Source organism: Lonchura striata, chromosome Z (genome assembly GCF_046129695.1).
Source record: "Lonchura striata isolate bLonStr1 chromosome Z, bLonStr1.mat, whole genome shotgun sequence".
NCBI lineage: Eukaryota > Metazoa > Chordata > Aves > Passeriformes > Estrildidae > Lonchura > Lonchura striata.
In genome coordinates, this window is record NC_134642.1 from 7,382,419 (window position 1) to 7,404,676 (window position 22,258).

At 36.1% G+C, this 22,258-nt stretch overlaps 1 protein-coding gene across 1 annotated transcript in view; it reads left to right on the forward strand.

Moving 5' to 3' along the window:
* The window catches only part of ROR2 (receptor tyrosine kinase like orphan receptor 2), a 138,806-nt gene that overhangs the window by 101,822 nt on the left and 14,726 nt on the right, over window positions 1–22,258 (forward strand). The window contains exons 3-4 of the mRNA XM_077790230.1: window positions 5,137–5,424; window positions 6,470–6,500. Coding sequence (XP_077646356.1) covers window positions 5,137–5,424; window positions 6,470–6,500 — 319 coding nt within the window. The remainder of the gene's footprint in view (window positions 1–5,136; window positions 5,425–6,469; window positions 6,501–22,258) is intronic.

Consider the following 22,258-nt stretch of genomic DNA (forward strand, 5'->3'; position numbering starts at 1 on the left):
TATTGTGTTTATGCCAAGAATAACACATATGGTTTGAGCCAATAATTTGGACATGTAAGTGCCAGAATAATGTAAATAAAACTAAGAAATATAATATGCATGTGATGTTTTAGTGATAGTTGCACCCTTTAGGTTTTTAGTTTAGTGTCTATTCTTGTGCATATTCTTGACAATGATTTGACACACTCTGGAAAAGCTTATTTTTATATTCTTGCCAAAACATGAATAATGGACCTGTCATCTTAATGTTGATTTGCTTTGGGATTCTGTTTGATATATTTATATCAAATTTATTCAATTTAAAAATATGAAGTACTGGCAACCTAACAAAGGCTTTCCAAATATGAAAGAGTTTTTCTGGAATTCAAGTCAACCATTTCCCTAAGCTATGTTATTCACAGAGTACATAGAATAAGATAGCAAAACATAATATATAGATTAAGTTGCATTGTCCTCTCATAGCTACTTGACAGAACAGTTTTTAATCTGTTAAAGAAAAATAAATACTAGTACTGGTTGTAGACTATGCTGGAAACCATCATGAAAGAGAAATTTAATTTACAGCACTGTTGCCTACAGCAAATGCAGAAATATCTACCAGATAGATTCTCCTTTTGACATAGTTGAACCATGTCAAAGATCACTGAAGGCAAAGGAAGCATTTTCCTTCATTTCAATGACCCTTGGAAACAAGCCAGAGTATAAAAACCATTAGACAACAATATTAATTTCACAACACAGGAAATTTCCGGACATTTAACTTGTATTTTTTAAAGAAATTATATTTGTTATCCATCTCCCAAATAAAATATAAATCTTTACAACATGACATTTACAATAGGACATCCACAAGTTTGGCAATATGCAATAGGAACAAAATATTTTATACAGAGTATTTATTGTCTGTTTCAAAATTATGTTAGTATTAAAACAATTAATTAACAATTCTATTCCAGTTTTAAAAAAATCTACTTGACTAATGCTTAACAAATACAAAATACAGGACACAAGTTAAATACAAATTCTAGCATTTTCACATTTCATTTTCCCTTGTACCTGTCCAAATTAAGATTGATTAAGACAGAAAGAGAACTACATTGGGAAAAAAATTGCTTTGCACATTGTTGAGGTTCTAATTTATCTTGGGAAAATTTGGTTTTTTCCCCAGAGCATTCCATCAAACTGGCATCTACACTGTCTTTGTGGTGTGATGTACGTTACCAAAAAAAGTAACTGCTGATTATCACCACAGAAATTAAAGAAAACATTCTTTAGAACATGGTTGGTTAAATTTTCCACTTTGTTTGAAAGAATTGCAATTATGGGTTATCCAAAGTGGACATCAAATAACAGAGCAGCTCAACAAATGGCTGCCCACTCTGTCATATAAATACTTCAGAATCAGTGAGTACATAAACAACGCTTCTCAAAGAGGAAATGAAACCAGCAAATACAAAGTGTGCAGTTCAGGGTGGACAGAGGCAGAGAATAGGCCCTGAGCTGCCCTACTGCTCTTTGGCTGCCCTGGAGAACTTTGGAAAACACAAATGCTTTGAAGTTCATTAGGTTAAAATATTTATTACTTGGTTTGTAATAACAGGGCAATATAAAACACTGCAGAAAATACCTGTAAAATTGGCAAGAGTAATGATGAACTAAAGTTGAATTCTGACCTGCAGGAAATAGATGCAGTGACGCTGACTTCTGGCAAAGTCTATCTAATTGCACTGGGTCTGAATTAACCCATAAATCTTTGGCATTGCTTTCATGGCAATAGTTTTGTTCTAGTTATTATTAGGATCAGATTCACAGATTTGTATGAAATATTTTGGATGGCTTAAAAGATATGGATGTAATTACTTCCTGCAGTAGCTCTGTTTTAATTAGTAAAGCAAGAAGTTCTAACATGGATTTAATCCTGAGTTAGTATGAGTAAATTTAGTATCTGTTTTCATCCAAATGTATTTGAATTTAATATCCATGACTATCCTGAAAAGATGACTCCACTCAGCAGATTTTAAATCAGAAAAAGTGAAATAGTGATAAGCAAGCAATAATTTGAGCAAGGCATAAGCTGACTAATAACAGAAAAATGTAGCCCTCTCATGAACTTACATGTGAAGAGCAAAAAATATATTAGAGAGCTAGACAAACCACAATCCATGTCTGTCATCTTACAGAACTTGAATTTGCCTTACCTTTTTGACAGATCTTTTCTGCTTCTTTCCTTTCTTGGGTATCAGAAGCATCTCTGAGCCAGACGAACATACCTCTGTGCTGGCTCCATGCTGGAAAAGGCCCATCTTCTTTGCAAAAAGGTCTTTAAACAGTCTGCTTTACCTCCCTTGTATGAGCACATTCAGCCTCTCCCCATGATTGCTGAACCAGGGACCCACAGAACTACAGAAAATTACAGCCTGGGAGGCACCTCAAAAGATCATCCAATCCAACATTTCTTGGGAAAGAAAGCTTAGACAAGACAATCTAGTGCTCTGTCTGATCACATCTTGAAAACCTCCAGTGATGAGGACTCTACCACATCTCTAGGCAATTCCTTTTCCAGTGGACTTTTGTTCTCACTGAAAAAAAAGTCTTTATTCTATTGAAATGAACAATTCCCTGGCTACTTTCACTTATTGCCCTTTGTCTTCTCCATGTAGCTCATTGTGACGAGGGAGTTCTTTTTGCAGATGTCTTTTAGGTACTGAAAAAGTGTGATGATAACTACTTCAAGTCTTTTCTCATACTACATATTGTCTAATGCTTTGATGATATTGGTAGCCCTCTTTTGAACCCTCTCCTCTCTTTCTGTTTGGATTTTGGGGATCAGAACTGGAGATAATACTCCAGGTGTGGCCTGATAGGCGCTGAGTAGATTGAGATATTTCTGTCACTGCCAGGTAACACCCCTATGGATGCAGCCCTGTATCTCAGTGGTGCTCATAGAAGCATCTACATAAAGACTATGAAAAAGTGGTGAAATAAGTCTCTAAATAATAAGTTATGAGTGAAATAGTGGTAGAAAATCCTTTTCTAACTTGTGGTAGGGCTGATCATGCTTTCTTCCGTGCTGCTAAAAATGCCTATGTACATAAATTGTTGGCTTAAAGAGAAGTTTAAATCAATGGCTTCAGTTGACTATATCAGGAAGTAAATTTACTGGTTTTGTTTTCCCTGCCAGAATGTCATCATAGTATTTCTGTTTTTTCAGCTATGAAATGTAACTGGAAAACATAATAAATTACATTGTTGTGGTGTGATATTGCTGAAAATATTAATATACTTTTTCTCCCTTTTATATAAGTTATTCAGAAACATATATTGTTTGTGTTCTGTCATAATGTTTTGAAGTATGCTTAAGATTTTAAATTAAAAATAGGGAAAACTAATATAAAATTGCATAATAATTTATTATTTTGTGACAGAAAAAGGATAAAAAAATTCCTGTAAATTTTCAATTTTTGTGGAGATGATATATACTTGGATTTACTTAATTTTCTATTTAGTTTTGTTCAAATAATTTTCTATTTAGTGACAAACTCAATTTGCACTTGCCTACATTGTATGTTCATATTATTCATTATAACAGGATTTTTTTTGAAAAGCCAGTGGTAGAGAACAATGTAACACACAGTAAAACCCAGTTTTCCAGCAATATCTGGCTTGTACATTTATTATATTCTGATGTTTCTACTGCTCCCTTCTCCAATGCTATACTTAGCTATTATAGAGGAACTGATTTTCATGGTCCTGTCAAATATAAATCAACAAAAAGCATTAATTTTCTTAAAGTATTTCAGCAATTGGACTGTCAATGTAGACCATTTCCTTACTGGTGTTGGATTTGTGTACAATAATATGCTATTACTTAATTAAAAAGATGCAAAATAATCTGAGTGATAGGAAAAGTCTACATGTGGGCATCCATCAAAATTATTGGGTATTTGTATCCAGCTGCCATAAAAATATAATGCAATTTGAATTCCTGATGCTTTGTACCTAGAAGGTCTAAATTCACAGGAACAAATACATGAGCATGACAGCTAGATCCTTTTCTTACCAGTTTTGTAAGGTAATATAGCAACATTATTGTTTCAGTGGAATTACATATTTTCAAGCTTTCAGTTTGTGATGTGTATCAGTTGCAGGACTCCTAACACCAAATTAAATTTATAGATAATAACCTACGAAAGATTTGGTGGTCAGATTTTGACAGTGCTCTTCATCAATTCTTTCTTTTTTCTGTCATCCCTAGAGATCACCAATACAGCCTTGACAAGCCCTTTGCTTTTACCAAACCACTGATTAGGGCTTGTAGTTTTCACTTACAAAATAACTAACAAAATAACTAAATTTCCTAACAAAATAACAAAATGTTATTACACAATATCCATACAGATGTTTCCTTGACCATGTATTTTTTACTTGATGTAAAAAATGGCAGTCTATAATCAGCTTATGGGTCCCCTCTGAATCACAGGTTACTTCTGCAATTGAGACATTATTTCTTTAAATTGAATGTGAGACATATCTTGAAAACTTATTATAATATAAGCCTGTCCAAATCAGCCTAATTTTAAGATTTTTTTGAGTAGCTAACAAGTCAAATTAATATCTAAAATTAATTTTTATAGTTGTGGTTCTTTTTGAGACAAATCTATGATCATGTAAGAAGATTATGCGATAAAATCACAATGGTATTCCAATATGGTTACAACTGGGATTATTCTTTTATGGAGCAAAGGTGTATTTTACTTTTGGAACAGAACAGCACTAGATGTATGTCAGGATGTTAGTTTTTTAGCATGTCAGATGTAGAAAAAGTCACTACTGCTTCAAAATAGGTGTTCAAATAGCAGTTAGGAGTGTAATAGTATCAATTCATGAATGACCTTCGAATCTGCATACCTACCTGCACACAAATGTGAAGTGAAACACAAGTGTGAATCTTTTCAGCAGTGAATCACAAATTGAAGTGTAATGCTGTGGCGTTCTTACGACATCAAGTGGCATTTTTTTGATCTTGAAAGAAAACTGAAATTGTTTCTGAAGTTCTCTCTTAGAAAAGAATCTTTGAGCGGACTTTTACCTCAACCCAAGTAAAGTTTGATCTTTTATGACCTTTTATCCTCTTAGGTTATTTCCTGACCTTCTTGGAACCCGTAAACAATATCACTGTAGTCCAGGGGCAAACAGCAATCCTCCACTGCAAGGTAGCAGGAAATCCATCTCCGAATGTCAGATGGCTAAAAAATGATGCTCCAGTGGTTCAAGAGCCAAGACGGATCATCATCAGGAAAACAGATTATGGTTCACGTCTAAGAATCCAGGATCTGGATACCACAGACACAGGATACTACCAGTGCGTGGCTTCAAATGGGATGAAAACAATAACTGCAACAGGAGTTTTGTTTGTCAGGCTTGGTGAGTTCCTGGCTTTTATGACTACTCAGACTGCTTTATAGACTAGGTATTAGTTTTAACCATAGCATAATGAGAAATGAATTTAATGTTTTAAGAAAAATTCTCAATACAAAAGAAAATAAAGTCAGTGCCTGGGGCCTCTCTCGCAGCACAGAACTTCTTAGTTGAACTTGATACCCCTTTAGTGGTAATAAAAGAAAGTAAATACAGATGTAGAGGTCTGTAAATACACAGAAGAAAAAAAAATTAAAGAAGTGCCAGTAAAAAGTACAAAAAGGTAACATTTCATTGCCTAGAGTTTTCACTCTAATGCTGAACTCAGTCTGTGAAAAAAACTAAAAGTGATGAGAAGAATGAGAAGTGGTTTTCTCTGTGATGTTCATAGTTCTGGGCCCATCCTTGTGAATATCAGTTCTGAACTTCTATGTGAAGTGTGGCCTCAAATTCTGTCTTTTGGCATGTGAAGGTACACCACACCTTTGAACAAGTGCTTATATTGCATTTTGGAGATTTAATAGTCCAATCTGGAAGCCAACCTTTTATTTAGCTTGCCTTTGGGGTAATGGAAAAAAAAAATCTAGATGCATTTTTCTAAATTTTTTTACTGATTTTGTAAATAGTGGATTCCACAGTTTAGTTTGTAGTGATTGTATTGAAGTGCTGAGTATTGACCCTTGCTCCTGCTGTGACAAAAGTAGATCATCCCCTTGCCGCATCCTAAATTCTGATAGTAAGGCACAGGTTAGGAAAAGGTTAAAATAACACCTTGTCCAACTACCTGTGTCTTTATGAAGGAAAATATTTTACGAAAAAAATGAAGTCCATTCAAGTTGCTGCTGGATCAGACAGTAGATTCATGTGATTTTTATTTGTGGGTTTGAAAATAGCAACATATAATTATGTTCAGGAATGCAGAGGTTTTGTTTGGATCCTGAGATAAACCTTCGTTAAAGAGACAATTTCCTTTAGATTGCTATTGACTTTTTTTATTATGTTGTCCTTGAGCTAAACTCGTCAGCAATACTTGTTTGTTTTATGTTTGCAGGTCCAACAAACAGCCCAAATCACAATCTTCAGTAAGTATTCTTTGGAAAATTTCTTAATGTGCTGTGATGACTTTTGTTTTGTCAGAATTTAGTTCATAAACTCAATAAATGCTGCTTGCAACCACAGTATTCTTGCTAAAATTATCTAGACCAAAAACTCTCAGAATGGGTGCAACTTTTTTAGACAGAGGTTACAATGGGTTTTGATTTGATTGACTATTCTTGAGCAACTTCTGCTCACTTATTTCATGTTTTGAACAAGAAAATTGCCACGAAGTTATGTTGGAACAGTAATTGTTTACAGGGCAAGTATGGGCTAGAAGAGTGGTTAAAAATGAATGGGTAAAATGCTTAGCTTGCTGTGGTTGCAAATTTACCCGTGTTATATTATTATAACTTGAAGAGCCAGGTAAAACAAGACTAGAATCCTGTCATTGAGTAGCTAGGAAAAACCTCTGTTTGTTAGTGTGATTTTGACTTGAGTGGTGGTTTGGTGATTTCCACAAGACACCTGGGTTCACTTGCTGATCCATTATAAGAATGAAAAGAGAATCATAGAATGGTCTGAATTGAAAGGGACCTTAAAATCACCCAGTTCCAACCCTTCTGCCATGGGCAGGGATACCTTCCACTTTATCAGGTTGTTCCAAGTTCTGTCCAGTCTGGCCTTGAGCACTTCCAGGGCTGAAGTATCCACAGCTTCTCAGAGCAACCTGTTCCAGCTCTTCACTACCTCTTGAGTAAAGAATTTCTAACATCTTACCTAAATCTATTCTTTTCCAGTTTAAAGTAATTGGCCCTAGTCCTGTAATATCTCCCAGTATAAAAATCCCTTTCCTTCCTTTTTATGAGAACCTTTTAAGGCTGCAGTGAGATTATCCCAAAGCCTTCTCTTCCTCCAGGCTTAACAACTCCAGGCTCTCAGCCTGGCTTCACAGAAAGGTGTTCCAGCTCTCTGATCATCTTCATGGCCTCCTTGGGACCCACTCTAAGAGGTCTGCATCTTTCTTGTGCTGAGGACCACAGAGCTGGACCTAGGAGACCTAGATGGGGTCTCATGAGGACCAGATAGAGTGGTAGAATCCCCTCCCTCACCCTGACGGATACACTGCTTTGGATGCAGCATACAATTGTCCTTCTGGGCTGAGAGCTCACATTCTTGGGTCATGTCCAGCTTTTCATCACAAGAACCCCTGAGACCTTCTTCAAAAGCTGTTCTCAATGACATGATCTCCTAGTCTGTGTTCGAGTCTGGGATTTTCCCAACCCTGGTGCAGCATTTGGCACTTATCTTGTAGAGCTTGATGAGGCAGGTACAATTTGCTCTGAGTAAAGCTGTGCTGGCTGCCTTGGGTCACTTTGTTGTCTTTTATATGCCGTGGGATAACTTTTGAGAGGATCTGCTTCATGACTTTTCCAGGCACACAGGGATGTTCCTCACATCTTCCTTTCTCCTCTTTTTAAAAAGGGAAGTGATGTTTCCTTTTTTACAGTCACCAGGGAGTTTGCCTGACTGGCTTGGCTTTCCAAATATGATGAGATTGTTTTGGCAACAACATCAGCCAGTTCCCTCAGGACTTTGGAATGTATTTCACCAGGTCCCATAAACCTAGGGCTACTCAGCTTCATCAAGTGATCCCAAACCTGCTCTGCATTTAGTGGGAGGGACTTCACTCCCCCATACCCACACAAAGGATCGAGGGCTTTAGTGGAAAAGGTGACTGCCAGTGAAGACTGTGGCAAAGAAGTCATTGAATAACTCATCTTTCTCCCTGTTAGTCACCACCAGTTTGTCCTTCTTGCTTATCCTGGGATACATTCTCCTTGGCCTTTCTTTTCTGGCCTATGTCATACCAATAAGCCTGGGAAACAAGATTTGCATTGATTCACTTCTGATATAGAAAAAGTAATTAATTTTATTTCTTTTGGCTTCCCTAGTATTTTCCAAGTGCTTCTCCTGTACTGAGATGGAACATGTTTATATTTAACAAATACCAATATAAATAGAACATTTCTACTGATATAGTGACTTCATTACTTCCTCAAGTGGAAGTAAATTAGGGTTCCTAAGACATCTTTCACCCTGGATTTTCCTAGGTTTTTAATGGTTTCCTATGCAACCTTTGCTGGTTTGGAACACACTAAGTTACAATAAAGAAATAACTAGGAAAAGAATAATTAAAAATCCTTTAATTCGGCTTATGACACTTCACAGTGGGCCTTGTACCATTGGTATTGAAAGCAGTAGTGTACTATCATTGTTCTGGACCTGCCATCAAAAGGTGAAGTGAAGAGTACACTGCTAGTAAATTATTTTCTTTTTAATATCCACTAGATTATGGAGAAACCTGAAACTTAAGAAAAACAAGGTCAGGTCAAAGGTCTAGTAAGAAGTCATGAGGGTCTTATCATATGAGGCCCAGGAGCTTTCAGGGATTAGAGGTCTTTGCCTCATTGCATGCTTACTTCTGTTTCAATTTTTTTTAAAAATCAGTCCTTCAAATAAAATACTGTGTTTTGGTGGTAGAATTAATTTATTTTCAGCAAAACTGACCATGATTTTTAAAAAATTGAATATTTTGCATAAAATCATGCAGGTCATTTTGTAAGAGAGAAAAGAGGAAGGGTAGAAAAAGGTAAACGAGTACCTAACTGCTTGGAAGAAGATCTCACAGAACAAATTACTCTTTCCATTCACTGTGCATAAGGCAGCCTCACACTGAGCCACGCAAGAGCTATTGCTGCTGGTATTTGTTCTTCAAAAAAGACATGCTTCAGTGGAAACCTGAAACATAAAACCATTGTAACTTGGTTTAAGATTATACCTATTGAATATTAAGGGATAAGAAACATTACTTATGTAGATACCATCTAGCAAGGTATTTTTATGCAGTTCATGCAGTGGATTCCTAGAATTAATTGGCAATTAAAGACTGCCAGGGAGAAAATTTGTGTTATGCAGTCAGACTTGCTAGCACCTTGACCTTCAGGTAATGAAGTTGAGGCATTTTCATAGAAATCTAGATGTAAAAACTTTAAACCAAATACACACAGTCTTAAATTGCTGCTGATAATTTGGAGACATCTTTATTTTCCATCAAGATCCACATGTCTAAAAATTTTTAGGGATTTTTCTGTAGAAATGGAGAATTACAATCTCTCCTATTTATCAAAAGTATTAAAATTATCAAAAATAATAATAGATAATCCAGATTAATTTACAAAGGAAATCAAATCAAAACATGATGAAAAAAATTAATTTCTGATTAGCCTTTGCTGTCCAGAGGACTGTGCTACTAAATGGTTGTTTTGCTAGAGTACTACCCTTCAGCAATCCTTTCTCTCATTGCAGCATGCTTTACTTTTTGCATCATTAGTATTTTTAGTTTTGCCTCTCAAAAGAGAGACATCCTATCTATTCAGAAAATACAAATGTATGAATATAAAATAAATGTTTATCAAATACCGGAGAATGTTTTTTTTTACCATGATTTAAAACAAAGAAATGGGCATTAATATGTTGGAGTCTAATAGCAGAAACAGGGCAGAAACAGTTGTCTTTCCTTCTAGAGGTGTTGTTCTTAGAAGACAACATTATTTTAAAAGACTGCATATTCTCTAGTCTAATATATTTTTCTTTTGAATTGAATTGTTAGATTAAATTTTACCCATTGGGCAAATTCCTGTTTTGAAGCAGTTTCAGTATGGTAGGGCCATCTCAAAGGGAGCTCGGGATGGAAGATATCTAATATTTGAATATTCAGTTTGTTGGCTCTTAAGGGCTTCTGGGAAGTCGGATGAGGCCTCTGCGAAGTGAGGAAGGCACACAGAATGCAGACAGACAGAAATGCTCCTAAGCTCAGCCCTTGCCAAGTGTATGGGAAACATCTCTGGTGTCACTGCTGCACTTTTCCCCGTATGACCTTTCTGAAATCTGCTTAGGATTTCAGGAGCTGAGCCCTGTGCAGAAGAACTGGGGTTTTCAAGAAACTTTGAGAAGTCCCTGTTTTATTGAACTCTGACTAAGAATCATTATGGGTTTGCAGCCTTTGATGCCTGCATGCTGAATGCTTAGGAGAAATAGGTGAGAAGAAACACTGCCACCAGATAGAAACAATCATTTTGTTGTGGAGGAATTTTTGAGGTATTAATTATTCAGAATAAATTTGAATGTTCTTATGCCTGATTTTCAAGTAGTTTGGGACAACTATAATTTTTTAAAGATTCAATCCATTGAAGAAAATTGATGAAGCAATTGTAGTTAAGAAAAAAACAGTTCTTTCAAACAGTGTAAAACAGAATGTCAAAAACCATTGGGTTCCTGAACAATTATTCTCCATGGTCTGCAAATCCCAAAACACACCTTTTCTGTGACCTCAAAGGGAAATTTCTGCATGATATAAGGGGCATTGTATATATTTATGATGGGAACAAAATAATTTTCACCATGTGATGAATCTTCATGTGATTACAAGATAGAAAAGAGAATATAAAGACTTAGGAAAGAAGGTAGAAAGCAGTGGATCATCAAAGCACTTCACCCTCAGGCAACTTCCCTGCCCCTGGCTGGAGTCTTCCAGGTAAAAGACAGTAGCTGAGGGAGAAAATAATTTTGGCAAATAGATTTGCCAAATCTCTTTGGCAAACCAAAGTATTTAACATCACACTAAGATGAAAAAATGCTTCCCTTACAGTCAAATAGCAGCACCTCTTGTATCTTCTTTCTTTCCTTAGGTGGTGCAGCAAATTTCTGTTGTCTCAATGTAGTTTAGCCACAGATAACACTGTTAATCTTGGAAATTATACACGGTTATCTTAAAATTCATATAAATAGATGTTTTTTTAAAACAATACAAGGTTGTTTCAACTGAGAAGTTAGGGTGTTTATTCAGGCCCATAAGGACCAGGTGTTTGATGATGTGCTTCCTCCAGAATGTCATGCATGCTTTTTGTTTCATCAAAATATTAATGTGGCTGAGACAACCATATTTGAACTATGTGTGTTTTTTTAAGATGCTTGTGGTAATATGTTAAAGTTACAGAATAAGCTCATACTTGTGTTTTCATTTCCTGTTTTAATCAAGGAAAAAAATTTTGTGATTAAAACATGGGACTGTAATTTCAGAGGTCTGGATTTAATTTCTGACTGTAGTCCTGTCTCTGTGTGTGATTGCAGCAAGTTGTTTAACCTTTGTCTCTCCATGTTTTATACATCAAATGGACATGGTGGATCTTGGGAATTTTTTGCCTTCCTCTGCTATGGGATCAGATTATTTCAAAGTGTTTTGGGTACGTTCTTCTCCCTATAAAGCGTGGAATGTTATCCTGTTTTATGAGTTAGGAACTGAGGCAGAGATTATCTTGGGCTGGTCTACATTAAACAGCATGTGTTTGTCTTGGCAGATTTCCTGACTCCCTGACAATCCAATTTGGGGATCTGGCTGAAACATGCTGCAATTCCCTCCTAGACCCTGTGTGTCAGTTTCCTTTTTTCCTCTCAAGGCTGAGGGGGAGGCAGTATTTCACCCTCCTGTGGGTTTGGGGCTCCTTTCAGGGGATTTTGTTCCACAATCTCAGATCTGCTTTTGACTTCATCATTTTAAATGTCCTTTGACAGTCATTCAGGTCAAGACAGGAAATTTGGAGGAATAACAGCACTAAAACCAAGGTTACACTAAATTTTTTCTCTCTTATCTGTTTTAGAGTGCAATTTTTCCATTTTTCCTCTAGAAAAGCTGTTCTGGGCCTAGAAAGGCTCATAAGTTTATGGCATCACAAATTAACATGTAACTAAAATTTATACTCTGATCTGCCCGAAGATGTAAGGTGTACTCAGAGGAAGCCGACAGTCTATCTTGTAATAAAACCTGAATTTTTTTATCTTAATGTTACTCGATGCATTTAAAAAAATACTTTTCCTGCCCCTCTTTGTAAATCCCAGAACATATGTAATTCAAGGCAGAGTTAAAGAGCAGTGGAAATACTGTTTTGGGCTGCTTTGCGCCACACAAAATCACAGCTTCTTCCCACATGACATTGCTTCTTCTGCTTGAATCTTTCTCTTAAATGCTTTCTAATCACAGGTAAATAAATGATGGACAATCTAATGCATTTATATTATTTAGTGATAGAAGTAGAAATGCAATATGCTTACAAAGTTGATGAATTTTAAAAGCCAGATGTGTATTTAATATACATGCCATCTTGGAGTAGATACAAGAGTCTGTGTTCCTGTGATTTGTTATCTGGAGAAACTGATAGCGGTAGGGTTTTCTCCTTTCTGTTAGAGGAAGGGAAGAACTGAAAAAGGTGTTTACAGAGAATATGTAGGCAGAAAAAATGAGAATAGTTTGCTTGAATCTGTTATGCTCACTGACCCATGTTGTTCAGAAGCTCCCAAAAAACAAAGGAAGATAAGCATATGCACAGGTGATTAAAAAGAAATCTTCATGACAGTTTTGTCTTTTTTTTTTTTTTTTTTTTTGCTATTGTATAAATAAAATGCTCTTGTGTGAATTAAAGGGTAATGCAGATGCACTGTTTTACTGGGATTAAAGGTAATGCAGATGCACTGTTTTACTGGGAGTGACTGGTGTCAAAGACAAGAAAGCAAACCCACAGGACTTGACCTGTATTTGGGCAAAGTTTCTAGCATCTTAGGAAGAAGTAATATTTACTTACATTACTTGCATTTAAACTAACTTAGGGTTAAATGTCAGAATCACTTACCCACTTGTTATTAGCAGTACTGTCAAGATACTTATAAATGGGTTGGCTCAAGCATTCTGCTGAATGTAATTCATTATATGTAGGGCTACAAGAATGCAGTACACCCAACAACAAAAACACTTTCCTAAGGGTTCTTTTTTCAAAATTTAGACCTTAAGCTTGTATATGAATATTTAAGGGAGTTAATATTTTCTGTGGGTGAGAATTCTGTGTAACTGGAGAACCTGCTTCCTACTCTGCAGAGGAATGGCTAGGTTTTTGGTAGCCAAAAAAGCCTAAGCTGTCATATCAGGTGAGCTATAAGGTGTGTCTCATAAACTGTGCAATACATGGCAAAGGGCCAGTTTACAGCTCTTTGTAAATGTGTGACCCCAACACACCCTCTTCCAGCAAATTCCAGATCAGCAGCAAGTGCTTAGGCTTTACCAGCTCAGAGAAACAGTTTGTATTAAACTACCAAAGAAGTAGCAAGCAGTTAGACACTTGTTATTCCCTTTAAGGATATATTTAAATTGATATTCAAAGTAGTAATGTCCTTTGGGCTTTTGGCAAGTAGCTACTGCAGCTGTTGGACATCCCTGATTTAACCAGAAATCTTTAGTGTGTTTAGATTTTACTTCTTCCCTCTATCCCTCCCCTACTCCCATTTGTTCAGTAGCTTAAATGGCTTTCAAAGTATTTATTGTATGTCTTACAAAAGGACAGTTATATGTCCCTGAGACTTCCTGTTGGCATTTGATGCCACATTGAGTTTAATTAGAGCTCCTTAGGATGCTGAATAGCCTCTAAGTGCATACAAGGAAAGGGTGAATGTTGCAGTTAGTCACAAAGATAAAGGAACACTATTCTAATGAAAAGTAGGTAATTTAACAAAATGAGATAATGCTGGAACACCATACCATAAATCATCCTTTCAATTTTTATGGCTTTATGGTTAGATTTTCCTTACTTTTGTATTATTATACTCTCTATTTCAGTTTGAAAGAGCCAAAAAAAACTAGATGCTGATAATCTAGTGTACTTGAGAAAAAGTCAAACAGATGGTACAGACCGATGATATTTGACCAATTCTATTCAAAACTGAATAGCATTAACAATGATGGAGGGAATTGTTTTTTGAGAAGACAAAATAAAATTAAGTAAGGAAATTCATTCTTTTAAATTGGTATTGCTTTGTTAAGTCTAAAGTCTGAAGTATTTGAGGTACTACTACTCTAAAAGTAGGGCTCCAAGAAGCATTTGTCATCAGCAGTTTCTTATACTCCTCAAGAATTTTAATTTTAACTATTAGAGGAGTAAACACACAGAATAGAAAATAATAGAATAAAATACAATACAATAAAATATAATACAGTGCAATACAGCACAATAAAATACAGTAGCTCTACTTGGCAGGGACCTGCAATGATCATTTATTCCAGTTTCCTAAATCACTCCATTCACAAAAGTTAAAGCCCATTATTAAGACTGTTGTTCAAATGCCTCCTTTTAAGGCACTGACAGGCACGGGGCATTGACCACCTTCTTAGGGAGCTTGTTTAAGTATGATCACCCTCTTGGTAAGGAAATGTTTCCTAATGTCCATTCAGAACCTCCCCTGATGCTGCTTTGAACCATTCTCACATGTACTGTAGCTGAAATCCAGGGAGAAATCCAGTGCTTCTCCCTCCTCCCCTTCTCAGGAAGCCATAGAGAGCAGTGAGGTCACCCGTCAGCCTCCTTCTCTCCAAAAGCAGCCAAATCCAAAATCCTCAGCCACTCTTCATGGTACATTGCTTCCAGCCCTTCCACCAGCTCTGATGTCCTGCTCTGGACTGTTCCAAGACCTTCCCACCCTTCTCAGATTGAGAAATCCAGCGCTGCACACAGGACTCAGGTGAGGCTGCACCAGGGCTGAATCCAGCAGGATGATCCCAATCCCAGCTGGTGCTGCTGTGTCTGATGCACCCCAGGATGGGGTTTGCCCGGGCACACGCTGCTGGCTTAGCCTGAGCTGCTGCCAACCAGCACCCCCAGATCCCTTCTGCAGAGCTGCTTCCCAGCCATGGAATCATTTAAGTAGGAACTTACGTCCATTGAATCCAACCTTAAAATGCTACATATACATAAAGACATACTCTCAGCTCAAATATCTGCTAAATTATGCAGGAATTTGAATCCTAGAGCTAAGGCATGCTTGTAGGTGTGCCATGTTACAGAGCTGAAGCTGTAGTCAAGTCACTTTTCAGGTTGGAGCTGCTGTGATGATACTCATTTGTAGGTAGCTGCAAAGTAGTATTTTCACACTGTACATGGAAATTAATTTAGAAAAGACAACCTCAGTGTGTAATGGAGTTTAGCTGCATAATTTTTTAACAGGGTTGAGGAGTAGAGAGAAAAGTGAAAATGTAACACAAAAACAGTAGTTTCAGGATTCAACACTCCATCAAGAATATGCTGTGAGTGGTCATTGTACCTTTATATATTCTGTGGTTCAGACTGACAGGTATATCGGTACATACAGGATTGCAATTTTTAAGCATTAAGAACTAAATGCTGAAATACTAAACTTGGGGAAGCATTTCTTCTCCTAATTGAGTTTGCCACATGTTTTGATTTGGGAACAGTTTATTAATGTTAAACCCAATTACATTAATTTACAGAGCTGTGGTGTTGGCACAATTGCTACTCACAGGGTATCAAGCTAATGATGTTTGCATAGCATTATGTGTGTGGCATCTGAAAATAAATTAATTCTGACTTTAGAATATGAGCTATTTTGCCCGTGGAACAATGCAGCCAGTATCCACTATTATAATGCAGAAAGATTTAAATGGAAAAATGTGACAGTTAAGATAAATTGTTCATACACAGAAAAAAAAAAGAAAAAGAGGAGAGGAGTCTTTGAAATACAGTCTGATAAGCATTCAGTAAGTAATTTTAAGTCCAAAGGAAGAAATGTAAGGGGGAAGTTACCTTTGGGATTACATCAAGACTGGATGAACACCCCAGCCTCCAAGAATTTTACTCCAGCTCCAGAAAAGGCAAGCTGCAGAGCCAGCGTTTGTTAATTTCCACTCTCTTCCAGTGGCTGAAGCAGACATGTGTCTGTTTATTTTTAATTTTTGAGAACTCTAGAGGCCGTGTGTGAAACTGTCATAGAATTTCCTGTGGAGAAAAAGCTAATTTTCCTGATTTGGAAAAAACCAACAAACCTATTATGTGAATTTATGACAATGCACCAAAATTATTTGATGAATTCTGGATTCCTTAGCCATGCTAGCCAGACCTCAGCCACTGGAGCCAGATGAAAAGTGTATAACACTAATAATAGACTGCTGTCTCCAGCACAGACCAGCCCAGCAGAGGAGACACATCCTTACTCATCCATTGTCAGACAGAAATGACGAGACACAAAAACTATTAGGTTTTGCTCTAGGTTTGAGGGAGATGTGTGCTCCCCTGGAGGTAGCCATGTGTGCATTCCTGCCCTGACTCTGCTCAATAGCAAAACAATGTGACAACATCACAACCAAGTGGCTGCTCCTTCTACCAGTAGTGGTTGGGTTTGGGGTTTTAATTTATTTTATTGAAACATCTAACAATTTCCCTAAAAGTAACCAAAAATAAAACCACAAAAATTATCTTTGGGCTGTGGAAAATTTAATCTCAAATAAGCCCTATCAAAGAGAAGTTATGATAATTGTTTGCAATATTAGGAAGTAGTCACAAACTGTAACTTTCGGCAATATTGCCTGGAATTATTTCATATTGCATCCATAAAAAGTAGAAGAGAAACTAATAAATATTTCATATTGTCACTCAGATGTTTTTAAAAACATAATTCAAAAAATGTCAACATTTTCAAGTAGATAGAATATGTTAATTTTTCCTTAAGACTGGAAAACTGACACTTCAGTATTATATGTTCTTAAATATTTGATGTTTCTGTAGTTTGAATGAAAGTGTTCTTCAAAAGACTTTGAAGATGCACACTTCTACATATAGTTATATAGCCAATTATAGATGATGCTGTGATCATTTCTAGCTGTTTTACAAAGCTCTCTGCTATCAGATGTATAATCTCTGTGGTAACTGAGATAGAAGTTTCTTCTGTTTTAAAAAAAGCAGAAGAAAGAAGAATAAAAATTATGACAGTACAGTTGTTTTCACTTTTTCATTTGCTCATATTCTTCCAGAAATGATCACATTTTCAATGGCATGGACATTCAAAACATTTTTAAAGCTGACAAGAAATAGTAATGACTTTTGACATTTTTCTTTTTACAAAAATGTTTTAACTTTTTAGCCTCTTGTTAAAAGGCAGGAAGCACTTTGTAGAAAGCTTATATTCCCCATCCTTCAAAATTGAAAAAAAAGGAAAAAAACAACCAAAATGAAAAGCTTTAAGACATTTCCATAGGATTTAAGTTTTTTTTTTTTTGTTGTTTTAAATTATTCCTTTGTCCTTCTTTTGACCTTCCCTCCTCTGGATTTTTATGACTTGCCATTTTCAGCCATTCTTGCAGTCTTTTCTCTCAGCTTTCTACTTCCTACCTGTCTTCCTGGCATATATATAGTTCTGTCAGTGGATTTACCTATGTGTGCTCACTCACTCAGGGTGGCATGGCAGGATGAGGGTGGATAACAGCTAAAAATTTTGCTTTCCTCTGTCAGCAGAGGGAAGAGAGAGCTGCTTGTTAGAGGTGCTTCAGAGAGGGTCTGTTGGCCCTGCTAACTTTCCTTGGAGATGTCAGAGGAAGACAATTTATTAGACAGTCATAACACATTGAGCAGGATAACACGCCTTGAAGAAAGGGGTGGGGATGAAGGCTCATAATGGCTTCATTGGTGAGTGAGAAGGTGGAATGCTGCATGGCCAGGTTTGTGTTCCCATGTGCTGAAATTAGTTTTCTGAAGGTTTTTCTTTTCAAATTTTCACTAACCATGGTTGTAACAGAAATGTTTCTGTTAAAAGTACCTCACACTCAGCAAAACAGATCTGCAGCCTTCCCTGGATTGCCAGCTGACTCATGTGATTTCAAGATTTCATCCCAACGTGCTAACACCTCTGAAAGCAGAGGGAGAATTTATAAAAATGTCTTTTTAGTGAACTGAAAGAGAGTTTGTAGGCAGAAGTTAGAATGTTGTTGGCAGAATATTAGATTATCTGTTTGATGTTACATGTGTTAATCAAGAGGATTGTGGCTGGTTATACAGCTAGGGACGATCCTCTATTTCTAACAGAAATTCAGAACATTGATGTCCTTGTTTAGCTTTGCTTCCTTGACTGTTTTAGCCAGATTATTGTAGTAAAAGCAACCCTGACACCTATGTCTATGCTTCTGTATGTGCTGTACTTGGGAACTACAACATTTTTTGGTACACTGAAAACTTTTCTAAAGATGCAAAGCAATAGCAAATACCTGCTATGATACCAAAAAACCTTAGCAGCATGCAGAGTTATCTAATGAGCAACCTACCGCTGTTTAATGTGTTTCTTTCTTTTGTACTTGTTTGCCTGTGAGGGCCGTTTTTAACATTAAAGGAAAAATAGTGGATGAGTGTATGAAAGAAAGGAAGGTAACACCATTTTCCTTTGGTTTTATCCACTTTAATAATTAATTGTAGTGTCTTTTATCAAGGACACAGGTCAGCTAAGAGTGCTGACACCCACTTAAGGCATGCCTACTGAGGAGACCAATTTGGGTCATGAGCCAGTGAAGGTCTGTGATTAAACCCTATTAACATTCTGTCCCTTTCTTGTCTTTAAATGATTTTTAAATATTTAGCAGCAAAAGACTCCTCCTTCCACAGTAACATTAAAATAGATGTCTAAAACATTTGGACTATGTTTTAGACAGACTTTGGAACCTGAGTTTTGTATTTAAAAATACTGATTTCATAATCCATTTTGACAATATTTTCAGTGGCCTACATATTAGGCTGTTTTAAAGTTTACAAGTTGCTCTTTGACAAATGTTTTCTCTTTACTTTGTCACAAACAGTAGTTCCATTTGTAGCTGCATTTTACTGATGACATTTCAATTAGTTGCTTTATCTATAAGCTGGCTTAAAATGCTATATTAGGTCCCATGATTAATATGAAAAAATCCATAATATAATAGAACCAGTAGAATAAAGATCACCTGTTATTTTTTACTGATCTTAAGCATTGGATATGGAGTTTCAGTTCACACTACATTTTTTAGTAACTAGCAGATAAATATCCAAATCAAACACAACACAATTGTTCTGTTCAGTAATTGGAACTTTCAGTAAATTCTTTCAGGGATTCTGTGATGTACTACTTTTCAGATAAAAAGCAGAAAATATCTGTCTGTGTTGTGTGCTAAGTGTAAAGGAACTCTTTCTTTTTGAGTCTGTTGTTACACTTGATAAGCACCTGGTAGCAGAAGTCATGGGCCAAATCCATTGTGAATGTAAATTGTCATGGGCCCATTAACTTCAACTGAGCTATGACTATTTATACAAATTCCCCTGCCTGCTAGTTTTTTTATTTTTAACACTAGGCTCCCCCTTCTTTTCTGATAGTATTTCTTACATTCCTTTAGTGCAAAGGAGAAGTTTTACTGTATTCTAAGTATTTAATATTCTAAGTCTCTCTTTGAGGAGTTAAGTACATCAGTATGGATTTCCTGATGTCCCAGGAGCATTGATCTTTAGACACAGGTGAAGATGTGTAAACAATGATTTTTAGTGCCGGAAAGGTGGGTTATTTGCAGAAACCTTTGGCCAGAGGATGAAGCTGTTTGTTCAGAGAATGAATGCAGGTAGGACAGGAAGCCTGTGCCCTTCTCCTGTGGTATGGGTGCAGGGCAGCCTCCATTCAGGCAAGGGCCCAGTGCAGCAGTGGAGTTGTCCCTGCCACCCATTAGTTTCTTGGCTTCAGCAGGAAGGGCACAAATGCGCATGTGTGGAGTTTTGGGTGTTTTATGGTTTGTGGGTTCGGGGTTTTTTTTTGAGGTTTTCCTGTACACCTGTGTTTTTGAAATTACACTAAAACCAAATACCTATTTGTATGTGTGTTACTGAATTTCTGCCCTGTGTTATGGGTGATGTCAGAAGCACTTGGCATTAGCCCAGCCCTTCAATGGATAATAATAGTTCAAACCATACTTTCTAAAAAATTATGTTAATTTTTCTCCATCAAATATTTACACCCCAATTCTGTTGCCTTGAATCTCAGTAGTAAAACTTCCATTGATGATCTGTGTCAATGGAAGGCCTATGAGAACAAGCAACTTTAAAGCGTTTTGTAACCATTACTTTAAAAGACAGCATTTCTTGAAAAATTTTTCTTCATGGTGAAACAAGAAATTGAGTGCTATATTTAATATTTTCTCGAAGGCAAATATACAAACCTGGCCAGAAGGTGCAAAGTATTTTTCTATGTAACATTAATATATATTCATTATGTTTTTGAAAGGAGGCCAATCTTGTGATATGGCATATGAGGGTAGTATGTTTCTTTTCTCTCAAATCTCATCTGTGGCCTGTTGTGGGAGGTAATATTTGGGGATGTAAAATGATTTTAACAATTGAAAACTGATCCTCTTGGGAATAGGTTTTGCTTCCCAGCGCTATGATATGATGCACATCAAGAGTAAGGGTAACAAATTACAAAGACTGTAGTTCAACATTATAAGATATCCTGATTTTGAGATTCAGTGTAAACAAACCATGAAAAAAAAATACATACGTACATACATACATACGTACATACATACATATATACATATATATACACATATATACACATATATATAATATATATATACATATATATATGAAAGAGTGTGTGTCTGATATATATAGACATATAAAAAATGTATATCTTTATAAAATATATGTTAAAAACCCAGAAATACCTTTTTTTTTTTTTTTTTTTAACTGCAGCCCTTTATAATACCCTTCTCAGTCAGAGAGATTTGCCTGTCTTTCATTAAATGTAGACCCTTTATTCCTTTATTCTTTTAGGTATTGCAGGTCATGTAATTTCTGTGATTTATATTTATGAAGTAGCCACACACTGGGCTAAATAAACATAATCTGAAATATGATGTCTATCCTTTTTCCTCTGATCTTGCTGTCCATCATGATCATTCTCCTTACACAGCTTCTGACATTAGTTATAAAGTTGTAACTATCAGAAATCCTGAGATATCCTGACAAGATGAGCAACTGTGTACCAAATGTTGTATTTCTCTAAGAGTAGCAAATATGCTGACATATATAATCTGTCTTTTCCTTCGTCTATCACAGACTGTGGTTTTCTGTGCATTTTTCCTTGCTCTAACATTCTGTTTGTAATGGAATATTAGTGGGAGGTCTTAGTATTTAACAGTTCCTGATTAAAAGCTGTTTAATCCCTGGACAACCTGGAAGAGTGTCAAAGCTTCAGGTTTATTTGTTGTGGGAATATTTATAGGAAATCTAAATTGCTTTTAGTTTGCTTGTGGGATACTTCTGTAACAAAGTTTATACTACTTTTTGAAAGTTAACCTTTGGAATATCCTATTATAATCTATGAAACTGGATTATGTTATTTACTTTGGTAAAGTGTAGGCTGAGAATATGTCTGTCCATATAAATGCTAGGGTAGGTTGGTAGTGTTTTTAAATAATATTGCTTTTTTCAATGCATTAAATTGAAAAATTTACTCTTTCTGAGTTTTCTCGAGAACTTCTGAGTTTCTTTCTATGGCTGGTGCATAGTGTTTTGTCTCTTCTACTTTCAGGAAAATAGTTTTAACTTAAAAAGTTTCTTTTGTGGTATGCAATCAGAATAAAGGTGTCTCACTAGCAAATTAATATCTAGTACCTCTCATTTCATAATTCTCTTTGTGAATCTTTGCTAAAAATAGAGCTTCATGTGTTTTCTCTACTTCCAAGGGAAACCACAGTGTCTGCATTTACTGTGCTTTCAGGGGCACTAAATACTCATCAAATTCAGGTGCTTCAGAAGGCAATTTTAGTACTAAAGAGAGTTTCCATGGCTGCCTTTTTTTTTTTTTTTTTTTTTTTTACTGTTACTTTTTTGTTTCCTATGCCCTCCAG